At 41.1% G+C, this 27,733-nt stretch overlaps 1 protein-coding gene across 1 annotated transcript; it reads right to left on the reverse strand.

Annotated features, from left to right (window-relative positions):
• RAB20 (RAB20, member RAS oncogene family) lies at positions 1-25,861 on the reverse strand. The gene is made up of 2 exons (XM_005145245.4): positions 25,556-25,861; positions 1-1,116 (listed from the first exon to the last, which is right to left on the reverse strand). Exons 1-2 carry the CDS (start codon positions 25,725-25,727, stop codon positions 596-598), a joined length of 693 nt encoding a protein of 230 aa, XP_005145302.1. The 5' UTR covers positions 25,728-25,861; the 3' UTR covers positions 1-595.
• Between the last annotated feature and the right edge of the window lie 1,872 nt (positions 25,862-27,733).

Raw genomic sequence — 27,733 nt, forward strand, 5'->3', positions numbered from 1 at the left:
TACGTATCCACAGTGATTTTAATAGTTCAGCTTTTGAGTCTTACATTGTCATCTGATATGAAAAGATTGTAATTGATTTATTAGCTACAAATATAAATTATACCTGGATTTTCTTTTTTTCTTTTTTTGTCAAGAATAAAAAAGTACTGTGTTTTCAATCTTCCAAAGTCAGAATCGCAAAGGGAAAGATGATAATCATGTGAAAGCTGTTGAGAGTATACAAACAGATCATTTACATGCAACATGAAATGGCAAGTCAGTAAAAATCAGACTCCTTCCAAACTGTTCAAGTTATTGCCGTTTCTACCAATTGTACTAATACACCATTTGTCTTCAGATCCACTCCCCTGGAAACTGGCAAGTCTTCCTCTATAATTCCACTTACTTTCCCATTTTCATACACAGAGCTTCCCAGAAACATTTAATGGACAGATTTGTTTGGCTGGTTGTTTTGGGGGTTGTTTCTTTTTTTCCACAGACACCATTTTAGTCTATTTATTCTGACTTTTCCTTTCTGGTGAGCTGCAAGCACTTTTAATTCCTCATTTTGCTGGAGAGAACAATCCCTCCCCTTTCCTTACATCGTGTAAATGGTTCAGGCACAACAACCAGATTTTGTCCTTTTTGCCGGCTTGTAGTCCGTAATGTCTACAGTTTGTGGTGGTCCCTCAGCCTTCTGCCGTACAATTATTGGGACTACCATGTCAAAAACAGTTTCAAAGAGGTAGTCTACCTTGTATCCTGTTTTTGCACTGGTCTCAAAGCACATTTTCTCAGCTGCTGGAACATCCTTCTCATCTAGCATTTTGTATTTCAGTATCTTTTTATAGAGCGCAATCGCATCCTCTGCACAGACTTGTTTTCGCACCTTCGAGCTGCAGCTGGCAACAGACTTCTCAGGCCTATTTTCATCCGGTGGCAAAGCGCAGTCATCGGTGAGGTCAACTTTATTTCCAACAATAGCAAAAATGCAGTCAGCACTTGCACTGTCCGTCAGCGCCAAGAATCTTTCTTCCAGCTCTGTCAGGCTTTGGAGGCTGTTCACATCATACGTGAGGATCACAGCAGCTGCTCCTCTGCAGTACATAGACCCGAGGCCATGAAACTGCTCCCGTCCTGGCAAAGGTTTAAACACAACAATAAGTCAGTGTGCTGCAAGCTACGTTATTAACTAAGTGAGAGAGTTTAGGGAATTTTAAGCCAATTTCGCCAATTTGGATGGAGCAGTGAAGGTAAAAATGTGTTATTTGCAGCATTTTCAGGTTTTTTTTCTTCTGCTTTCCCTTGAGAGTGCAACTGTGCTGCAGAACAGCTTGGCTCTCTGCTTGCTCAATTGCAGATCAGGGAATCTGTAAAGACGAGTGAGCAAGTCTGACACAACATTCACAGTTGCAGACAGCAGAAAAAGGTTTAGGGCTTTTTTATGAAACTGCATACTAGTTTATTTATGACACATTAACAACTACTGCACTTGCATCTGCAGATGGCTCGTTCCACCTATTTAACAATTTATAAACAAAAAAATAAGTTCTACTGTTTCAAATTCTGCTAGATCTTATTACTCCTATAAATTCAATGTACACTTTCAAGTATATCCCGTTCAGAAATCTGGATCAAAGTCAGTAATCCGCTTCTTCTTAGGTTTTAAAGGATTTTGTAAGCCCTATACTACATGCCCACAGTTCTCAGGTACATTCACTTTAGAGGAAAATAGTTGTCTTTAATGCTGCTGTATATAGCCTGTATGTATTAATATGCACCTATCCCATTCACAAGTACTCGCTCTTATTAAGGATATTAAACATACACAGTACAGAGAACCCTAACTACATTTTAGGAGTCATTTATATTTTAGGTTGCCCCAACCATCACTCAATAACCAACAGTTAATAACAAACATTTCTTCCTCCTTGTCACTCAGCAAATATCTACCAGCACTTCCAGCTAAGCTTTGATGGTCGCCTTCAACTTCGCTCCTGGGAAGACAAAACTGACTCTTCTTTAAATTCTGGGAAGCAAAAAATGTTCTTCAGTACTTGCAAAAGGACTATGGGAAATGAGGCAGAAGAAAAAGCGCTCCCTTTGCTATCAAGAACTACAACTTTCCTCAAATACCTGTTACATGTAGAATTTACTGTAGCATGTTCACTTTACTCCCCAAAACTTGACTGAGAAAAAGAGCAGGCTAGATTTCAACCAGCCATCAGAGTCAACCTTAGGTCACTAAAGAAGGGGAGAAAAAAAGGCAACATTACTCTTCTAAACATTTTAGAATCATCATTATTTCTCAACTCTTTTTTTACAGCCTCTTTGCAGAGAGTCTCCATCTACAGGAAGTCTGGAAGTGATCTAGATACATTAAATTTTCTGTACAAAGCTAGTAACCACAAGTTACAGCATTGTGAAATCCTCACAAATAGCTGTGGAGTAGGAAAGATAAAAGAAATTCATGCTGAAAAATACAGGTAGCATATACTGGAAAAACACATCTGCACATGTACATGCACACTGTGAAAGTAACTTAGAGCCTATCTCCAGTCACGAATAGAACTTCAAACTTTTGAGTAACTGTTGTAAGTCCTTTGGCAAACTTTAGGACTCAGTGGCCAGAAAACAGACAAAGTGTTCATCATTATCAGTAAATAAACCTGGAAAACATCAAGCTAGAACAGTGAAGCTGTGACTGCCCCATCCCTGGAAGTGTTTAAGCCCAGGCTGGATGTGGATTTGAGCAATGCGATGCAAGGTGTCCTTGCCCATGGCAGTGGGGGTTGAAACTACATGGTCTTTAGGGTTCCTTCCAGTGCAAACCATTCAGTGATTCTATGAACATGAAATTCAAAGCTCACCATACCTTTAACACTGAATGAAAGTTTGATAACTGCCAGAGAAATAGATGTGGAAAGGTTCAGAGTACACTACAAAGAGGTATAAAAAGAAGCTGGTGAGGATGCTCAGAAGTATGCAAAGCTTTTGCATAAGGAAAAATTGTGGAATCTCTCAGGCTGGTGAACGACTGAAAAAAAGGTATGAATGATGCCTATAAATTCAGACCTAATACTGAGAAATTAACTCAGGAACCAACTATTTACTCTGGTAACACAGAAAATGAGGATTTCACATTTTAAAAAAATAAAAATAAAAATCCTTGTTTAGTTTATTTTCCCGTACAGTGAAGAAATAGCAGTAAGTGTTACATGACATTGCAGAGGACAAAGGTTCAATGACTGGAGTACAGAAAAGTGTGAGAACTGCTTCTGTGCAATTTTGTATAATCTCCAGCTTGTTTCTCCCTCATCAAAAGAAATTCTTTAACCAATGAGCTGGAAGGTAGAAAAATGGGAGAAGAGGGGAAAAGCTGGTATGACCTTGCTTAGGTGTAAACAAGTAAAGGCAAGAGAGAGTGGGTTATAGGGAAGGGGTCAGTCCTTTTACACTTTCTCCTCCAATCTCATGTTCACAGTTGTGCTTTCAGTTGCACTGCAACTGAGTCTTTAAAAGTCTCCAGTTTTTCCATAGGAGTTTGTGCTGCAATCTACTTTGTTTTCATCCAAACCCTGGTTATACTGCAGTCTGGAAACCACAATGGAACACATATCCTCCTCTGTCCTCCCACTTCAGATGCCCAAGCCATAAAATCCAATGCCCAAGAATGATTTGCTACAGCAATCGGGTACTCGAACAATAGTATTACTTGTTTTATGGAATTTGTATGCTAATCTAATCTTGCACAGAATAATATAAACCATTACACTTTCAAACTCTAACTACAAGCTGGCTACTTCTACAACTAAGATACTGTTGAAAGGGGAAAGAAACAGTAAGAAGAATTTACCTTGCATAAGGAATTAATTATGTCAGAGGAATTATGGATAGTCTCTCCTGCTCACCCACACAGCACAATCTACATGCAGAAAAAATGCATAATGTATTTTTACAGCACGGTTTCCTTGTACACACCACTTCTGGCGCTTCAGGACTGGAACAACCCCAGGTATGGAAAAAACCTCAAAACTACACCAAGTACTTAAACTAAAAGCTTACCTGTCCCTAAGGTGTCAGGCAAAGTAATATCAGACATTATGCAGGAGAACAGCCACCCCTTTCTTAAGGGCCAGTTATTTCTCTCCCTGGACCCACTCGGTACCACTCCAACCACATACATTTTCCAGAATTACCTAAATTAAATGGTAAAACCTGAACTCAAGAATTAAATGATTTCACCCTTTCAAAAAATAAAGGCAACAAGGAAGAGCTCCAGAACTATCAAATAACTTGCTATCAAGGGAAGTGTAAGAATCAAATCAACCACAAAGGCAAAATGTTAGGGAAATCCCTTGAAGTCAAGCAACCCAAAACTAATTTCCAGTTTTCTTTTCCATCTTTATATCCTGCCTTGTGTATAGCAGTTCAATTACCCTATGGCGTTGTCACTACCTGCAGCACCATTAGCTTTTCAAAGGCTCTTCCAGCAAGTCTATGAAGTCCCATTGAAGACTTCACCCACTCAGGAGCAGCGCAGTCACCAAGCATTTTCAGAGTCCTACGGTGGTTGTCACGAATCAATCAAAGAATTTGAGGCAAATAGACTTCAGAACCAGATGGTTCATGAGAAGCCCAAGGGAGAAAGAAGGGAAAAGCAGACCTTCCAAGAGACCAGCCTTATAAATACTCAAGGCTAGATTTAAAGTGTGCAAGGACTTGAACTTAAGGCTGAGGCTTTAGTCCAGCCAGGCTCCTACAGTACCCCTGCCTCCCAGCTGGAAGACAACAGCCCACATGAATGCTTTCTCTGGATGGGATCACAGCCTGACCAAGCATCCTCTTCCCTTCCTTGCTGTGGGATCCACTGAAAGCAGCAGTGCCAACCACTGCCCCAATCTCCTCCTTGGAGCTCTCTTCCTACCCGCCATCCCTGTGGGGGTATCCAAAGTAGCCTGTGAAGTTTCTACTGATGTTTAAGAGGGCAAAAGATTTCCTCCTGACAGATTTGAAAGTTTTTTACATACCACCTCTTCAAAGGCTTTCACCACAACTTCTTAAGCAGCATAACTTCCCACACACACACTCTTTTAAAGAAATCAATCCTCTGCTGGAAGAACAAGTTTTAAATCTTTTGGTACTGAGCACATGCAAGAATGCAAAACGGAATGTACCTTTAAGTCTTGAGGGAATAAGACACCAGAAATACTAAAGAGCTAAAAAGGTCTTCCAGAAAGTAATGAAAAAAGTTGTTACTCTGATATTGCAGTCTGAGAGGGGTTCTAAATGTTGAGGTTCTGAAGTAAATACGTAGTGTGGAAAAGTACACAAAAGTGAACAAAAGCAGCACACTACTACTGCATTAAAAATTAACAAGAGGGCAAAATTGTCCAGAAATTTCCAGTCTATAAATCAGGTATGTTCCAAGGATTTCCACTGTAATTTAAGCAAGACTGTAATTTGGGCAGTAGAGAGGAATTAACAGAAACAGAAGGTATCAGTTAGGTTTTGCCTTCAAATTCTCTTTCTCCCTTATAGGAGAGTCTGAACTTGAGTGTACATGAAGAGAGACAGGAACTGTGCCCTAAGGAAATTGCTAAAATAGGAAAGAAAACAGAAAGTATAACACCCATGACACAGCACAGAAATCAGTATTAGAAAGAAATGAGAGCTGAGGATCCAGCTGCAGTAGATGAAGGTTCAAAGGGTGACCCTGATGCTCTTGAGTTACCTCAGCAGGAACATGCGCGTGATCACAAGGGCAGACAAACAAGCTCCCTTTTAAAAAGGGAACAACATTTCCCTCTGTTTGCAGACAAAGCAGTAAAGTTGTGACCCTTTAAAGGGCACTAGGGGAAACAATTTTGCTAGGAACGGAGTTTTTTTGTGCACGTACACCAAGATATATACTGACTATTAAAGAACAAACAATAAAGGTCCATAAAGGTTTCAGAAAAGTTTCCTTGCCCAGAAGTGAGTCAGGCTCTCAAGGTTTGACAATGATGAAGTTTGAGTTCTTCATTACCTTGTTCAAGATTGGTATTTATTTCTTCTAGGTGGCTTTATCACATTTCCCTTGAAGTCAGGAGCTTTATTAAGAAGCAGACTATGCCTGTGGTTACCTGGGGATAAAAATAAAACTCTCCATCCCAAAGGATTAACATGGAGGACATAAGTAGGAATTAGTTGAAACAAATGAGTCGGAAAGCACAGGAGCGCTCAATTTTTATATATCCAGAAGCTATCTGAATACATCATTTCCCGATCCATTAGAAAAACACCAACATTTGGTTTTCCTCCAAGACAAAATTCCCCAAAGAATTAAAGTCTCTGGGAGGGGAGAAAGAAAACCACCCACAAAACCAGCCCACAACAAACACCCCCCAAAAAACCCAACCACCAAAACAATTAAAACTTGAGCAACTAGAAAATTCATTTAAGCTCCACCTTTGCCTACTATTATACATTCACAGCACTACAGTATAGAAGATATTGGTGTAACTGAAGTTTCAGAAGGCAAAATATCTCTAGCTCTACTAAAAATCAAGACAACATTCATTTTGTTTATACTTGGATATGAATCAACACTCAAGGTGTGAACTGTGCCCTAATTCAGGAGCTTCTATTTAAGTTACTAAAAATCAGATATATGGATGTCTTGGCCAAAGCCAAGAACATAAACATAGCAAAATTCTGATCTATATACCCAAAGGGCTTCACTTTCATGTTTTAAAGTAGAAAGAGCTACACATGGAAGAAAATAACAACCACATGGTTCAACTGAACAATGAACAAAGGAAAATTCTTTAACATAGCTCTCCAAAGAAAAACCATCAGAAACAGTCAGGAACATGGGCTCAATGTAACATACAATTGGGACAAGCCTACTCCATTTCTAAACAGAACTTACTCTCAATTCCTAAGACAAGTATCTCTATCTCATAATAAAAGAAGATTAAAAAGGTGAAAGAGATCATATCTTCCCTTAAATCTATGTATTTTTAACTTAGTGAACAAATACTTTGAGTTCTGAAGGAATATGAAATTCCCAAGACCCTGCAAACATTGCCACTCTACAAACATGAATCGGTTTAGGCTTGTAAAGCTGCTTCTGCAAAACAGCAGTTCTGTGTGAGCAAGAAAACCACATGAACAGGAGTAATCATTCACTTCTCACTTAGGCAAGATAAGAAATCATTATAAAACTGAGCCCTGTCCTTCAGTCAGCTTTAATTATCATATTAGAAATACCACACCTTCACTAACAAATGTTTCCCTTGAACACAAAAATCAGTGATCAGAATGCCTAGAACTTATCCATTGCATAATCATTATATGTTAATTACTTAAATTCCCTCAGTTCTGATCTTAGAAAGTAGGGGTTATTCAAAAATACTTTTACAATTAACACTCCAATTTAAAACATGAACACACACAGAAGCACCACCATGTTGCACACATGGTCTCACCAACAGGCACACATACACACACTCCTTATAATACAGGTTATTCACAAGCTTATGTCCAAAGTTACTTAGATCCAAGACTGGCAGCATTTAGGTATTTATACTACTGCTTTTATACAGATAAAGGAAATATACTGCATGAGCTCTTCCTCCCCTAGAGGCTGGCATCCAGGGGGGCAAAAATAGATACAGGACATTTGTTTCAAGTGCTACAAATATCTCCTCTTAAAATAGATCACAATATTCAGATGGAGGCAAGTCCCAGATTCAGAGGAACCAACAACATATTTAACTGTCTGCCACAGATAAGAAAGCTTTGCAAACCATCAACAGTGAAACAGAAGATGCTTTCTAATATGTTTAATGCCACGGCACTTGAATAAAAGGCAGATCTCAAGAGCTCAGTATGCTGTTATACAGGAGGAATGTAAAATTATTTTCCTGATCTGAAAGTGGCATTACATTATGTCACTGTAATATAGTCCTTGCTGAATTCACATGCAGAAATCTTATACTGTCAGATTATAGAATAGAATTCAACCAAATATTAAAACATTCTATTTAACAGATCTGATTTTGTCTGAACAGCCTGATACGTTACTTGAGAAAATCCAACTACTTATCTAACTAGAGGCAGATAAAGGTCTGATGAAACAGGAAATGTCTTGCCACTATAATCCCAAATTTATGAGCTATGGTACCAGAACAGCTTTTATCCTGGGAGATTAAGCTGTATCCTTCTGTGCAAATACAAATATTAAGAAGAATTGGTTTGGGTTTTGTTTGGGTTTTGTTTTGTTGTGTTGTTCTGTTTTGTTTCTAGAAGTCTCCTAAACTATCATCAGTGATCCAGAAGTGGCTAACATAACATGGTACATTTATTTTGGGATGTGTTTTATTAGGTAACCTAAAGTCTAACAGGAATCAAAACTGAGAAAAACACACAGTGATGAATAACTGAAGGGCTGTTTGAAATCATTAGTTCTTAAACAAAATTGTAAAAAAAAAAAAGCATAAGTTTTTAATCTGTTTTTATCTTAACAGGATAACCACTTGTCCCCTGCAAACTTATGCACAAATATTTAACAGATATTAATGTATTCTCCATGGAATAAAAGGAGAGGCTGCACTAATATTCAGGAAAAACTGGATGACATGTTTAGCATTACCAAGCACCAAGGCCTATTACTGGAGATCCTGTCTCCAATGTAATATTCAAGGGAAAAAAAAAAGAAACTCATCCTTTATTCTCAATCCTTTACATAACAAAGCCAACATCCTTTCAGGCATCTAAATTAACTATTAACATTCTGCCAAGAGAAGAGGCCTGCTCCCTGGAAGGCTAGTCTACACCAGCAACTACCAGCTTGCATTAAGAAACTCATTCTTACTTCCCTTGGTTGAGTTGAGGGCACTAAAAACACAAATCGTTTATTTCTATCCCCTACTACATTCCACAAGAAAAAAAAACAAACCAACAAACAAACAAAACAAAACAAAAAAAAAACCCAGACATGGAAACAGATATGGAAAGCAGGACAAAGATGGAAAAGTTTTTAAAGAGCATAAAGACAAACTAGAGAGAAAAGAAACACCACTACACCCTGTATGAGGCTTTGCTCTTTTTGCTTGTTCTAATACAAAGGCAGCATATGAATTCATTTTTTTGAGTTGTAATCACCACAGGTATGGCTGGGAAAGGAATCAGTTCAGAATCTTTGCAAACAAGAAGAATCACTAGAAGTCATATGAAATAAAGAAAAATGGGGTTTTGTCGTGGTTCAGGACATGTATTTACTTACTGGAAATCGAAAATACACTACACTCTATGAGTAAGAATAGTAAAACATTCAGTGAAAAATAACTATAGCCAAATTTCTTTTAGCCTACTTCTTTCCCCTCCCCTCTAAATATAATAACTAAACTAAAAATACCTGATATTCCATAAATAAGACTTGTGGGACATGTTTCAGCAGGGACCAGAAAACATGAAGTATGTACAAGATTTTGCCCTAAAATTCAAAAGGTAGGTGAAGTGGCTAGAAAGATGAGCCTTCTCATACAAGGATTAACAGTTTTTCTAATAGTAATGCTCTCAAAATTCCTTTACAGATTCAAGCTTATTCCTAGTTTACAGCCTTTGTAAAAGGAAAGTCATCTTAACAGCCAGCTAACATAAATGACAGCAGCAATTATTATTAGTTTGCTTCTCTTTTTATGGTTTGTGTCAGAAAAAAACAATCATACTTCTATTTTGACTGTGTTCCCTTTTTTTGTCTTTGCTATGTACACCCAGTCTTATTATAGTACAACCTGCTCAAGACCTGGCTGGCTGGGAGAACAACCCCCTTCACACCCCTATACTTCTGAGAATAACTTTTCCTTGTCAAACTTGAACAATACCAATAGGTCAAGCAGTTTCAACTAACTCTTTAATCGCTGTTAAAACAACAATTCAATTAACATTCCAAAAGTGATACTTTGGCACAATTCACATGAAACTATTCTTCCAAAGAAGCTCACTTAAATAGGCCCTTTATTGTTAGGACAAATAGCACACTGAGAGGTTATGCAAGAATGATGTCAGCGTGATGTGCTGCACATCACATGCTGAACTCTAAGATGTGGTTAATGATCTACAGGATCATCTGAGCTTTATCTGAAGAAGATTGCTTGTTGGCATATATGCTTGTTGTGATAACGCTCTTCTTCAGCAAAAGGGCACACAGAAAACCCTGTCTAATAAAAATGGCAAAACAGAAAATAGAGGGTATTTTTGCTACAGGGTTAGTTTTACTTCATATCCTTCAAGAAGTTTATTTTCCAAGGCATGTGCTGACAGAAGCTCCACAATAAATGTCTAGTCACAAAATTTTTCTGATGTGTCGAAGCAATGACTCAAAGGACACACAGCCTTTACTCACAGTATACCTTTAAAGAATCTATGAGTGAAACATGGGTAAAAAAATGCTGTGGTTTTGACAGTTAACAGTGTGATAGTACATGGAGAAATGTGCTTTTAAGTAAAAACTTAATTTTCTAAAGGCAGCTAAACTAAAGGCTGATGCTTAACAACTTACAGTGGTGCTGATCGATCTGTTATGTCCTGCAGAGCACGCTGAGCCACAGAGGTATCAAAAAAAAACTGATTACCCACACACCCACATTTGAACTATAATAAACGTCCCTCAGTCACCTTGTCAAATCCTGTATTATTCACCCATGAGCCAGTTTAAGTTTTCCCAGAAACTTTTAAATCCAGCCCTGAACAGTAGTTTGTCCATTTTCATTCCATAACTGGCAGTGAAGACTTCCATGACTGATTCCCAAAGACAGACCCTTCAGACACAAGCAAAGGGAGAGAACAACTTAACATAGAAAAGAAGAGAGAAAACAAAAGAAAAAAAATTAAATCACAGAGCAGGGCCAGAGATCAGACTAGAATGAGAACGACACTTGATCTCCTGTGTAATGAGGCTGATAGAATTCTACTCAGCCTTCATCTTGTGACTGAGAAAGTTATATTCTATAAAGCAGCCAAATAAAGAAAAGTTAATATCCCACATATTAGCTTGTTACAGATCACCTTTCAGACTGAATTTTGGTAGACTTTCAGCTCCAGGTAGTATCTTCTTAAAAAAACCCAAATGAAACCAACATCACCATCAAAAAACCCACCACATTCCCCAAAACCCAGAAAAACTCAACACTCCTCCCTAAAAGGTGTTCCTGTATAACCTAACCACCTTCTTGTTAGGCCAAAGAAACCGACATTTTTTCATATTCAGGCTCTTTGCCCCTAGCAAATTCCTCTAAACTATTAACCATACCTGTAGCTCTTTTCTCCAATCTTTCCATATTATTCTATAACCAGGATTGTCTCACCAAAGCTAGGAGGTTACTGAAATTCTTCACTACTTTCATTCCTCTTTACACTTGGTATGCTCTTCAGGACAGCTCATGAGCTGTGGGACACCACGAAGTACCAAGGGCTCAGTTTGTCATCTACTACCAACTCAATGAACCTTGCAAAATACATATTGTTGCCCAGAATGAATTTAGCTTAACTTTTCTTACTGGAAGAAAAAAAAAGGGGGGGGGGGGGGGGGGGGGGGGGAAGGGGGAAGGGGGAAGGAGGGAGGGGAGGGGAGAAAAACAAGACCCCACCTATTTGTAGCTAAAGATCCCACTGACACCTCTATAACCCAAACAAACTTTCTCATTTAGCTAGATAAGGCTTTTTTCAAACTACCCATTTTATTTAGGTCTCTTGATGTACTGTGTTTATTTTTAAGAGAAGGAAATAACCCCAGAAGCATCAAGCAGTTCATGTATTCTCAGCTGTCTGGAAGGGCAAAACCTTATAGAAGATCAACAGAATTGAGCATAGCCCCACCAGACCAGCAAGCATCTCTTGAGTGCATCTGAAACACATACTAAAAAACAGGACCAATTTCCCTCCGAAACCTCATAGCTGTGTAGGAAGATGTGTTACCTCAACATCAAAGTCTGGCAAAAGAAATGAGGACATGCCAGATTTATGGGACATTATCATCCTGTCTACAAGCCAGTGCTCCACCAGAACGTGAGCTGAAATCCAGCATCAACACCATCTCTATGAAAAGAACATGTCGCAGGGTGCTTGTGACTTAAATTTATGACAGAAAACCCAGGCCCCTTTGGATTTACTGTGGAGAGTTCTGCAGGAAGCAATAGCACAGAGCACTTAACTGCAGCAGCAGAGCTTGACGATCAAGTACCACCCAGCAGTGGGTAGCAAAGAGGCCAGTTACAGGACAGGGCTGTAGAACAGCCTCATCCACGTGAGTCGCCTGGCTCTGGGCTGTGCAAAAAGCCTTTCAGCTGTAACGCTCACTGGAACATCAATCCGTCTCCTCAAAGAAAAGTCCCTCCTACAGAAAAGCAATTCATATTCCACAGGATGAGTACTAAAAGCAGATGCTTTTTTTCTTTCCAGTACCTGAAAACTGATACTTTTTCCTTAAATTTACAATTCCTTTCCACAGGGGAACAGGCACTGCAGATGAGCCCACTTCTCTATACAATTGCTAAGCAGAGGCTCTTACCAGGTCCTTATCTTCAGGGTCACTCAGAAAAGAGATCCTTTAAGCCCACACTCCCTCCCAAAGTTTGCTCTTCAAACAGAGAAGCAGGTCCTTAGCTCAGTCAGGAATGCACAACCAGGTGTATTTTAACATAGTTCAGCTGGCACTGCGGGGCCAGGAGGTCACTCCACACACAGTGGATGCTTTATATTGCTCAATAAGGAGCTGGCAAGTTAACCTGGTGTGCTGGTTTTGGCTGGGATAAAGTTAATTTTCATTATAGCTGCTAGTATGAGGCTATGTTTTAGATCTGTGCTGGAAACCATGTTGGTAACAGAGAGATGTTTGAGTTACTGCTGAGCAGTGCTTGCACAGTGTCAATGCCTTTTCTGCCTCTCAGTGCACCAGCAATTAGGCTGGGAGTACACAAGAGGCTGGGAGGGGACACAGCCAGGACAGCTGACCCCAGCTGACCAGAGGGGTATCCCAGATACATATGGTATCAGGCTCAGCATATACATATATTACATATATATATATATATATATATATATATATATATGTGTGTGTGTGGGGAAAGAATGAGGAATGTTTGGGGTGATGGTGTTTGTCTTCCCAAGTCACTGTTATGGGTGAGCCCTGCTGTCCTGGAGATGGCTGAAGCCCTGCCTGCCAATGGAAAGTGGTGAATGAATTTCTTGTTTCACTTTGTTTGTGTGCACGGCTTTTGCTTTACCTATTAATCTGTCTCTATCTCAACCCACGAGTTTTCTCACTTTTATGATTCTCTCTCCCATCCCACTGGGGGATGGTGAGTGAGCAGCTTGCCGGGCTTAGTTGAGATTGCCCTCCTAAACGTATCTCAATAAGCACTCCAACATGCTACTGTTCATCTGGCATTCCTGCCAGGTCCCAGTGAGGAGTTTGCAAGTCAGCATCTGCCTGTTCCCTCACAGACAAGAAACGCTTCCTGTTCTACTTAAGTTTTTCAACTTCCTCATTAGATACTTTGGTTTTGCCTCAGATATCTCTTTACAGGGGGTTGGTTTGGGGTTGGGTTTTGTTTGTTTGCTTTAAAATCAAAAATTCCCCATGGGATTTTCTGCAGAACAGTAACTAGGTACATACCAAGTCCACTGATACAACACACCAACCATTTTTTGAGTTAGGAAATACCATGAACTTAATAAACATCTTCATTAAGGACTGCAACATTTTAGAGAAGAAAAATAGTTCACTTACTGATTGCAGATCCTCTTTGCATTAAGTTTATAATCAACCATACATAAAATTAAATGGTCTAATCTATTAGAGTAATTCTTTTTCCACATTACCACTTTAATCCCAAACACATCATACGTATTTTGGCCTCCTGACTGTCTTCAAATCCCTTCTTCCCAAGTATAAGAAACCAAACCAACAACATGCAGCTATAAACTCTTTTGTGCACACCCAAGGAGAGTCATAACGCAGTAAGTTTGCTTTCTCTTTCAGAGACACACAGGAGAGCTTCACTTACAAGAATGTTAGCTATGGCAGTACGTATTTTCCATCAGCCCCACTTCTATGACACTTCCTTCCATCTTTTGTCAATACTTGGGAAGCACAAGCAGTGGCAATGGGCTAACAGAGCCCAGTGTTCCCTCCCCTCACACAGCGTTCCACTTCAGGTCACCAGCCAGAGAGCTTTAAGACACCGAAAAAGGCTCAGTCTGCAGATATTTTCAGGGATCTCCAGCATGTTTTTAACACAGCACCAGGACATCAGAAGCAAAGCTTTTTTAGCCTTTGGTAATCACCCTGGAAGACTTTGAGGACAATCCATTCACATATACCTGGGATTGCACCTTCCCACCCTTCCCCGGAGCCAGAGACCATTCTCTTCTCCCACAGCAGCAGCACAGCTTTGTTCAGTACAGGCACTGGAACCCTATAATACATACAGAGGGACCCAAATATATTGGCCATGATCCCTTTCAGAGATAAAGCTAATTATTATTAGTATGGAAAGGGCCAACAATGCTAGAACAGGAAATAAGTGAAACAATCTGGATGTGACACATACAGCTATCTGCTGCGGGAGGAAAACCTCATGTCCTAAAGACAATCTTACAGGAGTGTTTGTTCCTCATAAAAATAAGAAGTAACCATACTGGCAGGGGCTGGAGGAGCTGACCAGTTTGAAACATTTTCAGTTTCAAAAATCAGAGATTTCCTTTCTAAATAAGCAACAGCCAGTATCAAGATGGGGGGTGATGGTGTCACTCACATTATACCAGTGGGTTTGGCTTAAAATACCTATGTTTCCTTTGCAAAAATGCACAAAATTTGATGAGCTTTTTTTATGAAGCTTGGAAGATGTTGTCTCAACTACATAGTCAAAAAACGAAAAAGCCCTATAAACCACTACAGATTCTGGTCATTTCTCCCTCTTCCAAATGAAGCAAAAGCTTGCTTGTTTGGTTTTTTTTTGTGAGGAAGTGACAGCCAGAAAGAGGAAACAAGTAAATAATAGATTAAAAAACCCTCTAAAATGCAACAGAGTGCCTTACTTTTAACTCAATTAAGAATAACAACAGATTTGTATGTCCAGATCACAGACCCCGTCACAAAGAATGGACACACTGAACTTCTCAGGATTTTCACAATGTAAGGCACTTCACTGCATGAAGCTTCAGTCCCATTGCTGAAGTAACCTGCATAACCAGAAAGGGAAGTCAGTTAGTCCAAACCCCTTGGGGAAAGGGAAGTAGAAGCTCAACTGAAGGTCATTGTAACTGGGATACAACACCATACAGGTATGTTTTTATACTTTTGTCATTGAATGGATTAGGAACATGAGTTTAAGCAGAAATCAAAGTTGGTTGACTCTCTGTAGAGAAACACAGTAGTGTTTGTTCCTCATTATTACCCAGCCAATGAACAGCATTAAAGCATTTCTTTTATTTTAAAGGCTACTTCAGTTTGTCTAGTTTTTGCTTCGCATTCTTCATGTGTAGCACATGTTCATTTCTCTTGCCATGCCTCTACTGTTTGTTTGGGGATTCTAGTTAATGTATTTTTTACAGGAAGAACATTTTCCTGAAGGCCTAAATAAGCTATCCTTCATTTTACAGATAATGATATAACTAATAGAAAAATAAAATCTCAAGTATTTAAATATCTATGGCTGAATATTATACATGACTAAAAATTCCTAAATAGTCATCAGCTGCAGAATGTAAAACAAAAATATCCTGCTATTTCAGCAGTACTGAAGACTTATTTTTAAACTAGGTATATAAGAGCAGTTGAATGGCTGGACATCCTCTTTTCTCTGTATTTTGTAGGATTTTGCTGAAGCACAAAAACAGTGGCTAGGAATATTAAATCATGTAACAGATTAAAGAAAAAATGACAGGAGAGACTGAGGGAACAGGCAGAAGTATCTACACTGGATGCTTAATCATTATTAGACAAAATTATTCCAATCTTCAACTCATCAACTCATTAACCTGTAGAGCAGGAGGGAAGAAAAAAAAGACGAAAAGTTACATTCTCTGTAGTTGAGGACATGAGGAGGTATTTTCATAACAGAAAAAGTAAAACAAACAAAAAAATAATCCTATGTGTGAAAGCATGGAACAAAAACAGCCTCAAAGCATAAAAACATTAATTGAAACGTTAGCTTGCTTGAGAATAAAGATTTTCAAATGTCTCTCCTCCTGGAATCCTCTACATGAAGTTTCCACCATGCTACAAGCTAGACTGCAATGTGTTCTTGTTCCAGTGGAACTGGTAAAGAGGCAAAAGCTCAAATACACATTTCCTTCTTTTTGCTTTATAGGATCATAGAATCACACAATCATATAGGTTGGAAAAGACCTTTAAGATCTTCCAGTCCAACCATTACCCCAGCACTGCCAAGTCCACTACTAAACCATGTCACTGAGGGCCTCATCGACACAGTTTCTGAACACTTCCACATATGGTAACTCTACCACTTCCCTGGGCAGCCTGTTCCAATGCCTGAGCATCCTCTCTGTGAAGAAATTGCTCCCAATATCCAATCTAAACCTCCCTAGCACAGCTTGAGGCCGTTACCTCTTGTCCTACCACTTGCTACTTGGGAGAAGAGAGCAACCCCTACCTCACTATATCCTCCTTTCAGGTAGTTGCAGAGAGTGATAAGGTTGCCCCTGAGCCTTCTCTTCTCATACTAAATGATCCCAATGCCCTCAGCTGCCCCTTGTAAGACTTGTCTCCAGACCATTTAATGCCCTCTTCTGGACCCAAAACACTATAAACATTAAATTCAAGCTTACACAGGTCTTCAAGCTGTCAGCAGAGCTCTTCCATAACTGGCTCCTTGGCAGCCCATGCAAAGGCAACTTCAATTCTAGTCTGCTTCCTAAGCAATGGAAAGATACACTAGAAGATTCACAAACACATCTGATGATCTATCTCCCTTTAAAAATGACGTTAAGAAGTTCTCATCTAAATTTGTTTTTTGTTGGTATTTTTTTTTCATAACCAAGTAGGATAGTCGGATTAGAAAATCTTGTATACTTATTGAGTTGGTTGTCCTAAAGGATGTTATCCTGGATCTCCTGTGGTGAAGGATGGCAAACTACTTGGGTTAAGAATTCATTCAAGTTAAGAGAAAAAAATACCTCGTTTCCTTTGACCACCCTCTGCTCTCAGCAATACCACTTGCATAAGTTTAATCACCAAGTTAAAAATCTCATTTTCTAGGCTTATCTTCAGGTTCTACAAAAGAAGTTGTAGTTAATATGGCAGATGCAGTAAAAGGTATTTATCACAAGTTTGCCTTTCAGTGAAATCCCAGATGTTCTAACCAGTGTTCACCTGGAAGAAAGCAAATCGTTCAGACTTGGGAGAGGAAAAGATTCTTTCTGCTCCATAATTTTTAATGACTCCAGCTACATCTGTGACAGATTCAGTGTGGAAACCCAAAGAAAGGTTACTTGTTTGGATATTTTGCAACAGTACAATGTGACTCAGATGAGGAATTACTAAGTGTATCTTCAGTTCAGACAGCGAAACACTGCCACAGGAGAAATTGCTTGGAAGCTTATATGGCTAATAGCTTCAACACAAGATAGTAACAGTAGGAATGAAAACAACTTGATCTAAGATGTGAATATGTAAAGGTATGCAATCATAACGAGCAGCTCTGCCAAGGCACTGTGAAGCTGGCTATGAGTCTCCCTGGCTTTGATGTGCATGCATGTGAAATGAAACAAGAAAACTACCCACCATACATAAGTGCTCAAAGAAGCAAATATAAAACCATATAGCTAAGAGCTAGTTACCTGCCCTGTGCTTTTAAGCACCCACTGTGACTCTCCTTCCAAGGAAGGAGTGAAGGTTGATTGCACAGTCTATAGAAAAAAGCATCTTAACCAGACCGCCTGGGTTCAGCCACCTAAGCACACAATACTAATTTTAAGTAGATATTTGTTTTCCATTAGGGAATGTGCCTGGTACCCAGAAATAGCCAGAATTATGTCAACATGAGTTACTTTGTACACATTCACCCCCATGTTACAGCTAATGAAGCTTTTAACTGTTCTGCACAGCACTATTCACTCAGCTAGAGAGAGAACTACAGGGAAGAAAAATCATCACATCCTGTCTACGCGTTTCCCCCGCACGCTGTTGAAAGAGTGGTCATTTCTTAGACAGCTCAGGTTTACATTTCACAAATACTAAAGTCAAACTGAAGAGTGCAATGGGGCATTAATAACTTGTTTTCTTGCACAGAACACCTATTTATGCCTTCGTACATACCCAACCGGGAGACTTTTACTGAAGTGAATAATCCAGCTCTTGGACACCCTTCTGAAATCTTCTACAGTTTCTCCTACTGCTCCTGAGTCACCACCAAGAGTAATTTCCATATGTCTGCAGTTTTTGTCAGCAGCTTTGCCATTGCATTTACATTGCTTGACTAACCATTTTTCCTGTTCATGCCTCCCTCCCTCATATATTTTCAGTATTGCCACAAAGCAGGCAGTCAACACTTAAACTAACCTTTCAGCTGTCAAGTCGATTTTGAAAGAGATACCTTCAGTAAGCAGGGAAGAGAGAATACAATGCCAAAGGCACAAACTCTTCATTATGAAGATTCTCAGTATCGCTTCAGCCTAGGATCTGGGCTTTAAAACATGGCTTTAGGATAGATGTACTCAATCAATTCAAGGACTTGTAAAAACTCATTTCTATCAGCCAAAGCCGAGAAGCAAAATTTTCACAGAAAAACAAGCACACGAGAGACTAGGTAGTTGAAAAGGGTCAATATTAACCCCTCATCCCCCTTTTACAACAAGACTTTAAAACCCAAGCCTCCCTCCACGTTAAAATTAGAAAGCAAAGATGACCTCTTTTGTTACAGAAGCCAAGGTGCTACTGAGGACTCCATAGCTGCTAATGTTTATCAAGCTGCAATGCCATGGCACAACACTGGAGAGCCTTAGCCAGGCATAGACCTCTCAGGTCACTGATAATATTCAGAGAGAGTCTCACCAAATGGTCAAGTAGTTTCACACTTAGGTTAGAACAGCTCAGTCACTTTGCACACTATTATTAAATACCACATGCACAGTGGGGATTTAACCTGGAGGATGGAATATGTAAGTTACTCCAGAGGTTCATACATGACATTGATCTAGGGCTGCACCGAGTATAATAAAGTGGCTCACCCTCCCCATTATCTTTCCTTCCCAAGAGTTTGTTCTAAAGCTACATATTGGAAACAAAATTCCTCCTGCAATAAAGTAAGTTAGCCATGGCTGAATAAACAAAGTGTGTTACTTTTTCCATTTCTTTTTGATGTATATTTTTGACAATTTCTTCTGACAAGGTATTTCCATACTTTTACTTCATTAACGTACACAAAGCACTTCCAGCAGCAGCAAATTTACTACCTTTGACTCTGCTTCTGTATCATTATATTTTTAAGTTGTGTGACAGAGAAAATCAAGCTTCCTCCACACAATCCATTATCTGTCCATATTTTTAATCATTTCTTAAGTTACTCCCCTCTTTTCAGGAAAGATGCATTGCAGAAAAAAAAAAAAAAAGCAATCCAGTGCAGTGTTTCACACAACAAAACCATGCTTCCAGGGATACTTTAAAGCTAAACCTTTATTCCTGCCTCTGAAGCTGCTTCATAGGCTTTAGGTACAGAGCTTGCTGACAGTGAACTCTCTTCAGGGCTTTTCCCCAGGTACACAAGAGATTTTTCCTGGCAGCTAGCTATATTGTCCCTTTGAACCTCTGCTCTTATGATTTCCTTTTCAAGGTATGGGGACTATAACTGTACACAGTAATCCCAGGAAAGTTTAACTACTTGTGTATGGTGCATTGGTCTTCAGCTGTGGTCGGTTTACACGCAACAACTATGAACAACTAATACAGAGGCAAACATCATATTCTGCAGGTTGATCTTCCCAAATGCAAACTGCGAAAACTCAAAAAGTCTTTTGGTGACAACTAGCCCCCAACCCGTGACTCACCAGCAACAAACTTAAGGCACTTTATGTCCTGTAATTTCCACCTCATATATTGATAAGCCCCCACCTCTTGAGCACAAGTACACACTCAGAAGCCTTCCTCATAGATGATCCCCTTTTTGAGATGACAACCTCTAAACCCTTCCAACAAGCAACTTCCTCAACTAAAGATACTTCATCACACATCCCAACTGCTGCTCTGTTCCTATTCCATCAGGTTCAGAAGCACACGCCTCAGAGTCCTCTTTGGCTTTGACTAACCCACCTCATCATCCCATCTGTAGCTTCTTTTCCCCTGTTGTAACCCTCTACTTCCAAAAGTCAAAATCAGCAGAATATCAGAGTAGCTAATATCAGTCTTCACTTGTGAGGAAAATACACCATTTAATCCTACTCTTTCTCTGTTTTGTTTCAATACAATGAAGGACCATACTTCCTCCCTACCTACAGCAAATCTGCATAATGTTCACCACACAGGGGAGCATTGGCCTCCAGGGCAGCTGACAGACCAGCCCACCCGGGCTGACCTCATTCTTAAGAAATCCAAAAAGCCTCAAAGCCTAGCTGAGCGAGGAAGGAACCTAACACCTCTTACCAGCCAAACACTCAGACCCAGCCTGAGAAAGCTCAGCACAGGCAGCTGCCAACACAACACTGACAATCAAAGATCAGAAACTGTGAGCAACTCACACGCTCACCAGTACTGATCCATCAGACATCAGCAAACTAGTCACAAGAGACGTAAGCACTTGTTACACAGATAGGCTGCAGCTGACCCAAGTCACAGAAAAGCCTTTCATGTAGCCTTTTCCAGGCTATATTTATCTCCTTTGTCCCTACTAGCTCCACATGTAAAAAAGTCACTAAAAAAAACCTCCAGGTGCAAAATGAAGGGTGGAGGGTAGAAAAATACAGACCAATAGCTGAATGTTCACAGAAGAAAATAGTCAAGTCAGTTCTTGCATGCAGATAGCTAGCTTAAGGGAAGTTTGTTTTCCCTGCTAACCTTTATATTTCCCCATTATAATGCTGCATGACTATCTGTTGGCCAGTTCAAAACCCAACCCCTTTCTTAAAATGTAATTACGGGATCATGAAGTGAACTTTGTTGAACATTTGTCATCAACTTACCAGTTGCCTCCTCTAATACTAAGCCAGCAGCACAGGGGACCACTAATAATTAAGAAAACTTGCTGCTGGAGGCACCACTTATCTGCCAGAGAAGCAAATGTCAACTTAAAGAAACTGAATCTAACAAACAAACAAGCTTTTCCCTTTGAAATACCAAGGCATCAGAAAATATACCTGAACACCCAAGACTCCCACAACATTGTTAGCTGCAGCCACCATGCATTAGTATTCCAGGTTTAATGATGGAGCAGGCCTGAGACCCTCAGAACTTCAGGATGTGTTTGTGCTGCCTGAGATAAAAGGCTGTGTGCTAGCTCAGAGCCACATGTCATCAACACCCAGTAGGAAGTCTTGGTTTACTCCACAGTTGCTGTCAGCACTGCCTAGAAGTTATATATACACACATACATATACATATAAACAGCTTTGACATCGCAGCCTCCAATACTTCCATGTGAGAAAATTCTTCTAGCTGACACTGTTGCTTACTTTCCTTGGTTCAGAAAAATACTGCTCCAAACATGAGGGTCTCAAAGCATAGCTCAGATGCTTCTAGGTCTTTATCTAGCAGACTTTAAGATATGCTAAAAGTTTACAGTTCCTGTCTTCTTCTATAGTTTATGGACTTACTTTTTTATTATTATTCATTTGAATTAACTGACCAAACAGGAAAGAAGCAAATATAATTTGTAGCATCAGATTAAAAAATCCTCTGCACCAAGAATACAACAGTAGACCAACTATCCAAGCCTCTACCAATGGAGAAACAGTCAAAAGCAGATGACTAGGGAAAAAACAAAGAGCATAAATACATGGCAAGCATATGATACATGCTCCAAGTGTTCTTCCATCTGTGGCTTGTTTCCTTGACTTGAATACAATTTCAAAATAACTTCTCTCATAACCAGAATGGAAAACTGGAAATGCCAAATTATTTGCTGTGTGCATTTACAGAAAAAACAATCAAGTCTGACAACTTCTGCACACCCATTTTACATTTATGACTAAGAATATGAAAAACCTACACTAGAGTAGGCATTTGATTTTCCCAAGATAAGGAGGGGAGTTAACGTAGAGCCAAGAGTCCTCCCTAGACTAACTGATTTGCACTTCAAACCTAACTTGGTAAAACAGGTCCAGTGTGCTCTTCTGTGATTTATTGAGTGATAACACAGAACCATGAGTTTTAAGCACTCTGGTAAGCAAAATTAATTCTTCCTGGAAAAAAATGTGAGATTTTTCTGAATAACAGAGTGAGAAGTAACGCAAGATCAACAGAGTGATGGGTAAAAATGACGCATTCTTTAAATAATCCAGAAGATGGGCAATTAAACTGAGCAGCACTAATATACCTATGCATACTTAACTTTTGGTCCATCACCATTACTGCAGATATACTGATCAATCACTACAGTCTAATCTTGTAAAAACAAAACTCTATTACAGGAATAGTAATGTAGTTTACATTACTGTATTGAAGTTTACACTGTTTCAGACAACTTCCTAACCCAGACCAGAATAACAAATAACCATCTTAACCGAACTGAGAGAAAAATACATGGGACTCCTAAGGAGATAACAGTCCCCAAAATAATGCTGATAATCATGAGCAAAGAAAATTTTAAAAGAACATGCATTCTAATTACTCTTGCATGTTTGTGTATTTTACCAGAGTACTGAACTAGTACAGTAGTCATGACCAGGCATCCCCTCATTTTCTAGGCCAAATCTTCTGTATTTCTGCTTTTTACATTGTGTGAACTACTACTGGAGTATTAAGACAGACATCTTGTGTTGGCACTCAGTATTTAGGTAGGTAAGATGGGTGCAAACATTGAACCATACTTTTGTCATAGTAGAGAATTTCTTACCTCCTGGATAATCTTTTCTTTCTGGATTCCACTATAAGCTCAGGCACACAGAGTTAGAGAAAACAATGGATCTGTCTTTGATCACCTTGTAACTGCTTCACAACAATTCAGTAGTAAGCAATGTCAGGTTAATAAACAGACAGAAGAGCTAAATTTTAAACTCCTTCTTACTATAAGAAAACCCAAGCTTACTTGGTAGCCACCTGGCAGAGATAAAACAGTGACACCACAGAGAGATAAGAGCCACAAACCAAGGACTGCAGGCACGTTGTGGCCAGCAAAAGTGTGAGGTCTGCACAAATTAAATAAAAAATACAATAAATAATGCAGGCTTTTGAATGCCCTTCTTGACTCAACGTTAGAGTTGCAGTGTCCACAAGGTTCCTTCCTCCTCCACCAGGACAGGAGAAAGCAGGTATGCCTCTTTCAGAGAAGGTTGGGGAAGCTGTGTTACTCCACCCTCAGTACAATACAACACTTTTCAACTGGCTTCAGCAATCCTGCCACAGAAGTCCTGCGGAGGCTTAGGAAGCAGCAGAGGCTTCTGCTGCAGTACTGAACAAGCAGCAGAATCATCACAGGGCCATGCTCCAGAGTGCAGGAGGAACTTTGGCTGCTGAGAAGGCCATGAGCCCTGAAACCTTTGTGTTGCCCTGAAACAGGTATCACTTGGGTGTTTCAGGTATTTCCTCAACTAACACTGAATATAATATTACAATAAGAATAAACGACTGAAAGAAAGGCTCTAAAATCAGAAGAGGCCTTGAAGAGACTTATTTTATCACATATGATAAAAAACCCTACCAAAAAAAAAGGAAAAAAAGCATAAGGGCATTAAAGAAATTACCAAGAACAAACTCACCAAGATAATTCTGTTGAAATAAAGCCTCCCGCTAATCACTCACATGGGCCTGGCTTACTAGAAACAAGCAGCAGTTGCCCACAGGAGCCCCCCACAATAGGACATGCCAATTCTAAAACTGAAGTAGATTTTTCTCAAAAATACCACAAAGCACGTAGAAAGTGTATCTAAACCAGGGCTGCTGGTAGAGAGCTTTCATCACAGTAACAGATTAAGGAACTCAAGAAGCCAAAGTTCTTAAGCATCTCCTCCCCCCCCCCCAAAAAAAAGAGTTTCTGCATAATTTTCAGGCAGTTTCTTTCCCCCCTTCCTCCTTCTCAATTCCTGACGCAGGAGAAGCCGTTTTGGACTAGATTGTGACATGAAGTGACGCAGCAAATGAAGTTCCCTCCCAGATGTCACCAAGAGGAAACTGGAATATTGCATGACACTGTAGCTCCCCAAGTTTCACAAGAATATATGACCCACATTCTTTAGGTTGCCACTAAAAAATTTCAACAAAATTCAGCTGAACAGGAAAACAAGATATTTCTCCCACAAGCAACTTAAGAGGCAGGAATGTTCAGAGACCTCATTTTTCAGTATAGTCTGGCCCTCTACATGATACTTCCTGACTTAATAACCAAGAGCAAGATATTCACATGACTGAGACCACAGACCACTTCTCCAGTCCAGGCTCTCCCACCCCCCTTCACTCCAGGGCTCCAAACCACAACCCGCGCTCCCTCCTGCATCCCGGAGATGCTGCCTGCCACAACACAGCTGGCCAAACAACCCCTTGCTGCTCTCCCAGACAGAAAGTACTTGCAGCCCACGTCTGCTATGCATTAAATCCTTATGAGCCGAGCTCTTCTTGCTGCGGTCAAAGGGCAAGCCACGTTTGAAGGGTTGGCGAGCTGTGCTCATTTGTCACTCTGAGCCCGGCACCAGCTGATTGCAGTTGGACATTTAAAAGCACGCAGCGAGAAGCGATGAGCAGAAGTTGTAACCTCGCTAACTCCTGTCTGAATTTGCAGTCAGTGCCATCTACTCAGGCTAAAGAAAGCCAACAGGCATCCTGCTCTTCTCTGTACATCCACGTTTTGCAAAGCAGATCCAAAAATACTATGGATTAGCAGCTGTAAGGCCCCTTTTGGCTCGTCAGAAATGTGTTTCTTTTCAGAGTCTGTCCTACTACCAAACCATTTGGTTTAGCCGATTTATTTTACAGCAGCCCCGAAACGCCGCACTGAGCCCCGAACACCCAAGGGACATTTCTCGGCACCCCGCCTCCTCCAGTGCGGAGCGTGGTTCGCTTCTCCATCTCCTCCGCTCCAGTTCTCGGAGAGGCGAACCATCGTACCGAGCGAGGTCACCCAATCGTGTCCACTCGACAGCTCCTACCAAAATCAGGGAAAAGGAAACCGCACGCAGAATGACTGAAACACGGACGGTGTCGCCGGGCAGCCCCCGCCTGGGACGGCGGCGGAGCAAGCGCCGTTCTCCCGCACCCACAGGAGAGGGGCAGCCCAGCAAGCGCCCCGCAAGTTTCTATGTGGCCCTTTCCTCCGGGAAACACCGAGAGCCCGTGGGGCCGGAGCCCCGGGAGGAGCGGGGGGGCGCCTTCGGGCTGCCCCGCACCGAGCCCTCGAGAGGGGCCGCGCCGCGTCGAGGGTCTCACCGGCCGTGTCCCAGATGGAGATGTTGTAGGGCCCCCACTGCTTGAGGTAGAAGGCGCCGCCGACAGTGCTGACCGTCTCCTGGAAGCGTTTTTCCATGTAGCGGTGCAGCAGGGAGGTCTTGCCCACGTTCATGTCCCCCAGCAGCACCACCTTCCCGTCCGGCTTCTTCATCTCGGCTCGGCTCGGCTCGGCCCGCCGACTCCCACCCCTTCCCTGGCCGCCTGACGCCCCGCTCCGCCCGGCACAGTGGAGCCCCGGAAGCGGCGGGCCGAGGGCCGCCCTCCGCCGGCAGCGCAAACTTCGGGGGCTCCGCTAGAGCCGCCGCGATCCGGCCCCAGCTCCGGCTCCTCCTACCCCTGCCCTCCGCCGGCGCCAGAGGGAGGGGACGGGCAGGAGCCCCGCTAACCCCCGCCCCGGGCCGGGCCGCCGCTTCAGCCCTGCCCCGGAGCAGCCGAGTGGTGTGTGCCGTGTACCGGCCGCCCCGTTCCCCCCCCGCGGCAGCGCGGCTGCTCCTCGGGCCCGAGCTCGGCCACGCCGGGCCTTCGGATGCTGCTGCTGCTGCGTCCCAGGCTGCCAGAGCTCCTCCGAACGGAGTAACAGTCACCCGGCTCTCCCGGTCCCCAAGCAGAAAGCCCGCTTCTCCCGGCTCCCCCGCAGTAGCAGATGGAGAGGCAAAAAGTTGCTCCGGAGTCACGATCTCCCGCGAAGCTGTGATAGCCAAACCCTGGTGAGAAAGAGGCCGGGTTGTGTGCAAAAAACAGGGATTATTTTCCAAGTGGCAGGTCTACCCACCTTCGCAGTCAATTGCTCAGCTGCTGTAATTCAGCTTAATTCCACTTCAGGTGACGGAACTGAAATAATTTTAAATACCTAGAGATCTAACCTATCGTTTCTGCATCAATCCTCTTTGCACCAAGCATATCTGGGAAAACGTTTTAATAGGACATAAACATGTTATGAATTTTGGGCAAAGAAAGGGATAATGTGTAGACCCTGGGAAATATGAAAAGGGATAATCTGTAGACTGGAGGGGAAACAACTCTTACAGGATTTTGAAGAGAGCTGACAGGTTGTTTCCTCTCCCTCCTCACATGAACACATTCAGATTGCAGCACTCTTCATAACAAATGAACAGCACTTGTCATAATAAATGAACACACATCCTCACTCTCACATGCCTCATGTTGAAAGTGTTGGGATTCCTTTAGCCAATCTAGGCTTTGCATTTATGGGATGCTTTGATTTTTGCTTACCTGTTCAAAAGGAATAGCTGTGTAGCAGTATTTTCTTCTTTCAAGCCATGCCCAGTTAATTTTGCTTATTCTGCTTTTACTTCCCAGATTTGTGGTTTTGCAGCTGTACCTGGGGATACATCATTTCAGCTCAGAATCAGATACCCACCAAACATTGCCCAAAAGATGCCCAAAGAGAGGGGATGTTAAGTTATTTGGAGGGAAAAAAAAAATCTTGCAAGAGAATCTAAAATAGCAATATGTGGGATGGGATTCAGGGCAGTGTGAAGTACTCTATGAGGGAAGGTGTTTTACTTTCATTATTGTATGGCTTTATTTTGCTGTAGCGTGTGCAGGCACCTCAGATTTCCATTTCCTACCTAGATTCCCATCTGAATACCAGACCTGGGAAAAAGAAACTCATTCAATCAAAGTACTTCTCAGAAGTAATGCAAAGCAAGTAGATTTCTTCTGGGTGGCTGGTATGAAGATATGAAGAGACATTCTCTTTGCATGAATACTGTGCAACATAATTCCCACGTGCAACATAAATTACACCCTTTTGAAGTGGCAGGCATCATTTCAGAAAGAGAAGAGTAATCTTGTATCAAGAAGTTTTGACCATGAAGATCTAGACCAGTAAAGGGATACTCCATGCATGTACTCTCACCTTATGCACTGATTTGCTGTTCACATATTAGTAAAATACCCAAAAGCTTCAGTATGATTATTGATTTACAGTGCTACCAAATCATAGCAGTTAAAGCACTTACAACAATATTTCTGTATTTTACCAAGATTCTGCTGTATTTGAGTTATTTTTGTGTGCTAGTGAAATGTAGCTCTTTCTGGCATTCAAAACAGATATCAATAGTTTCTAACAGCGATGCAGAGAAGATAGACCAGAAAACAGTTTCAATAACAGGGTGAAAATGCAACTGGGAT

This window comes from Melopsittacus undulatus, chromosome 2 (genome assembly GCF_012275295.1).
Source record: "Melopsittacus undulatus isolate bMelUnd1 chromosome 2, bMelUnd1.mat.Z, whole genome shotgun sequence".
In the NCBI taxonomy this organism is placed as follows: domain Eukaryota; kingdom Metazoa; phylum Chordata; class Aves; order Psittaciformes; family Psittaculidae; genus Melopsittacus; species Melopsittacus undulatus.

Excerpts from the sequence above, each read along its gene's own strand:
- RAB20 (XM_005145245.4), bottom strand. The coding sequence starts at position 25,727 with ATGAAGAAGCCGGACGGGAAGGTGGTGCTGCTGGGGGACATGAACGTG. Across the intron at positions 1,117-25,555 it reads CTCCATCTGGGACACGGCCG|GACGGGAGCAGTTTCATGGC; the intron begins GTGAGACCCTCG and ends AACCTTTGCCAG.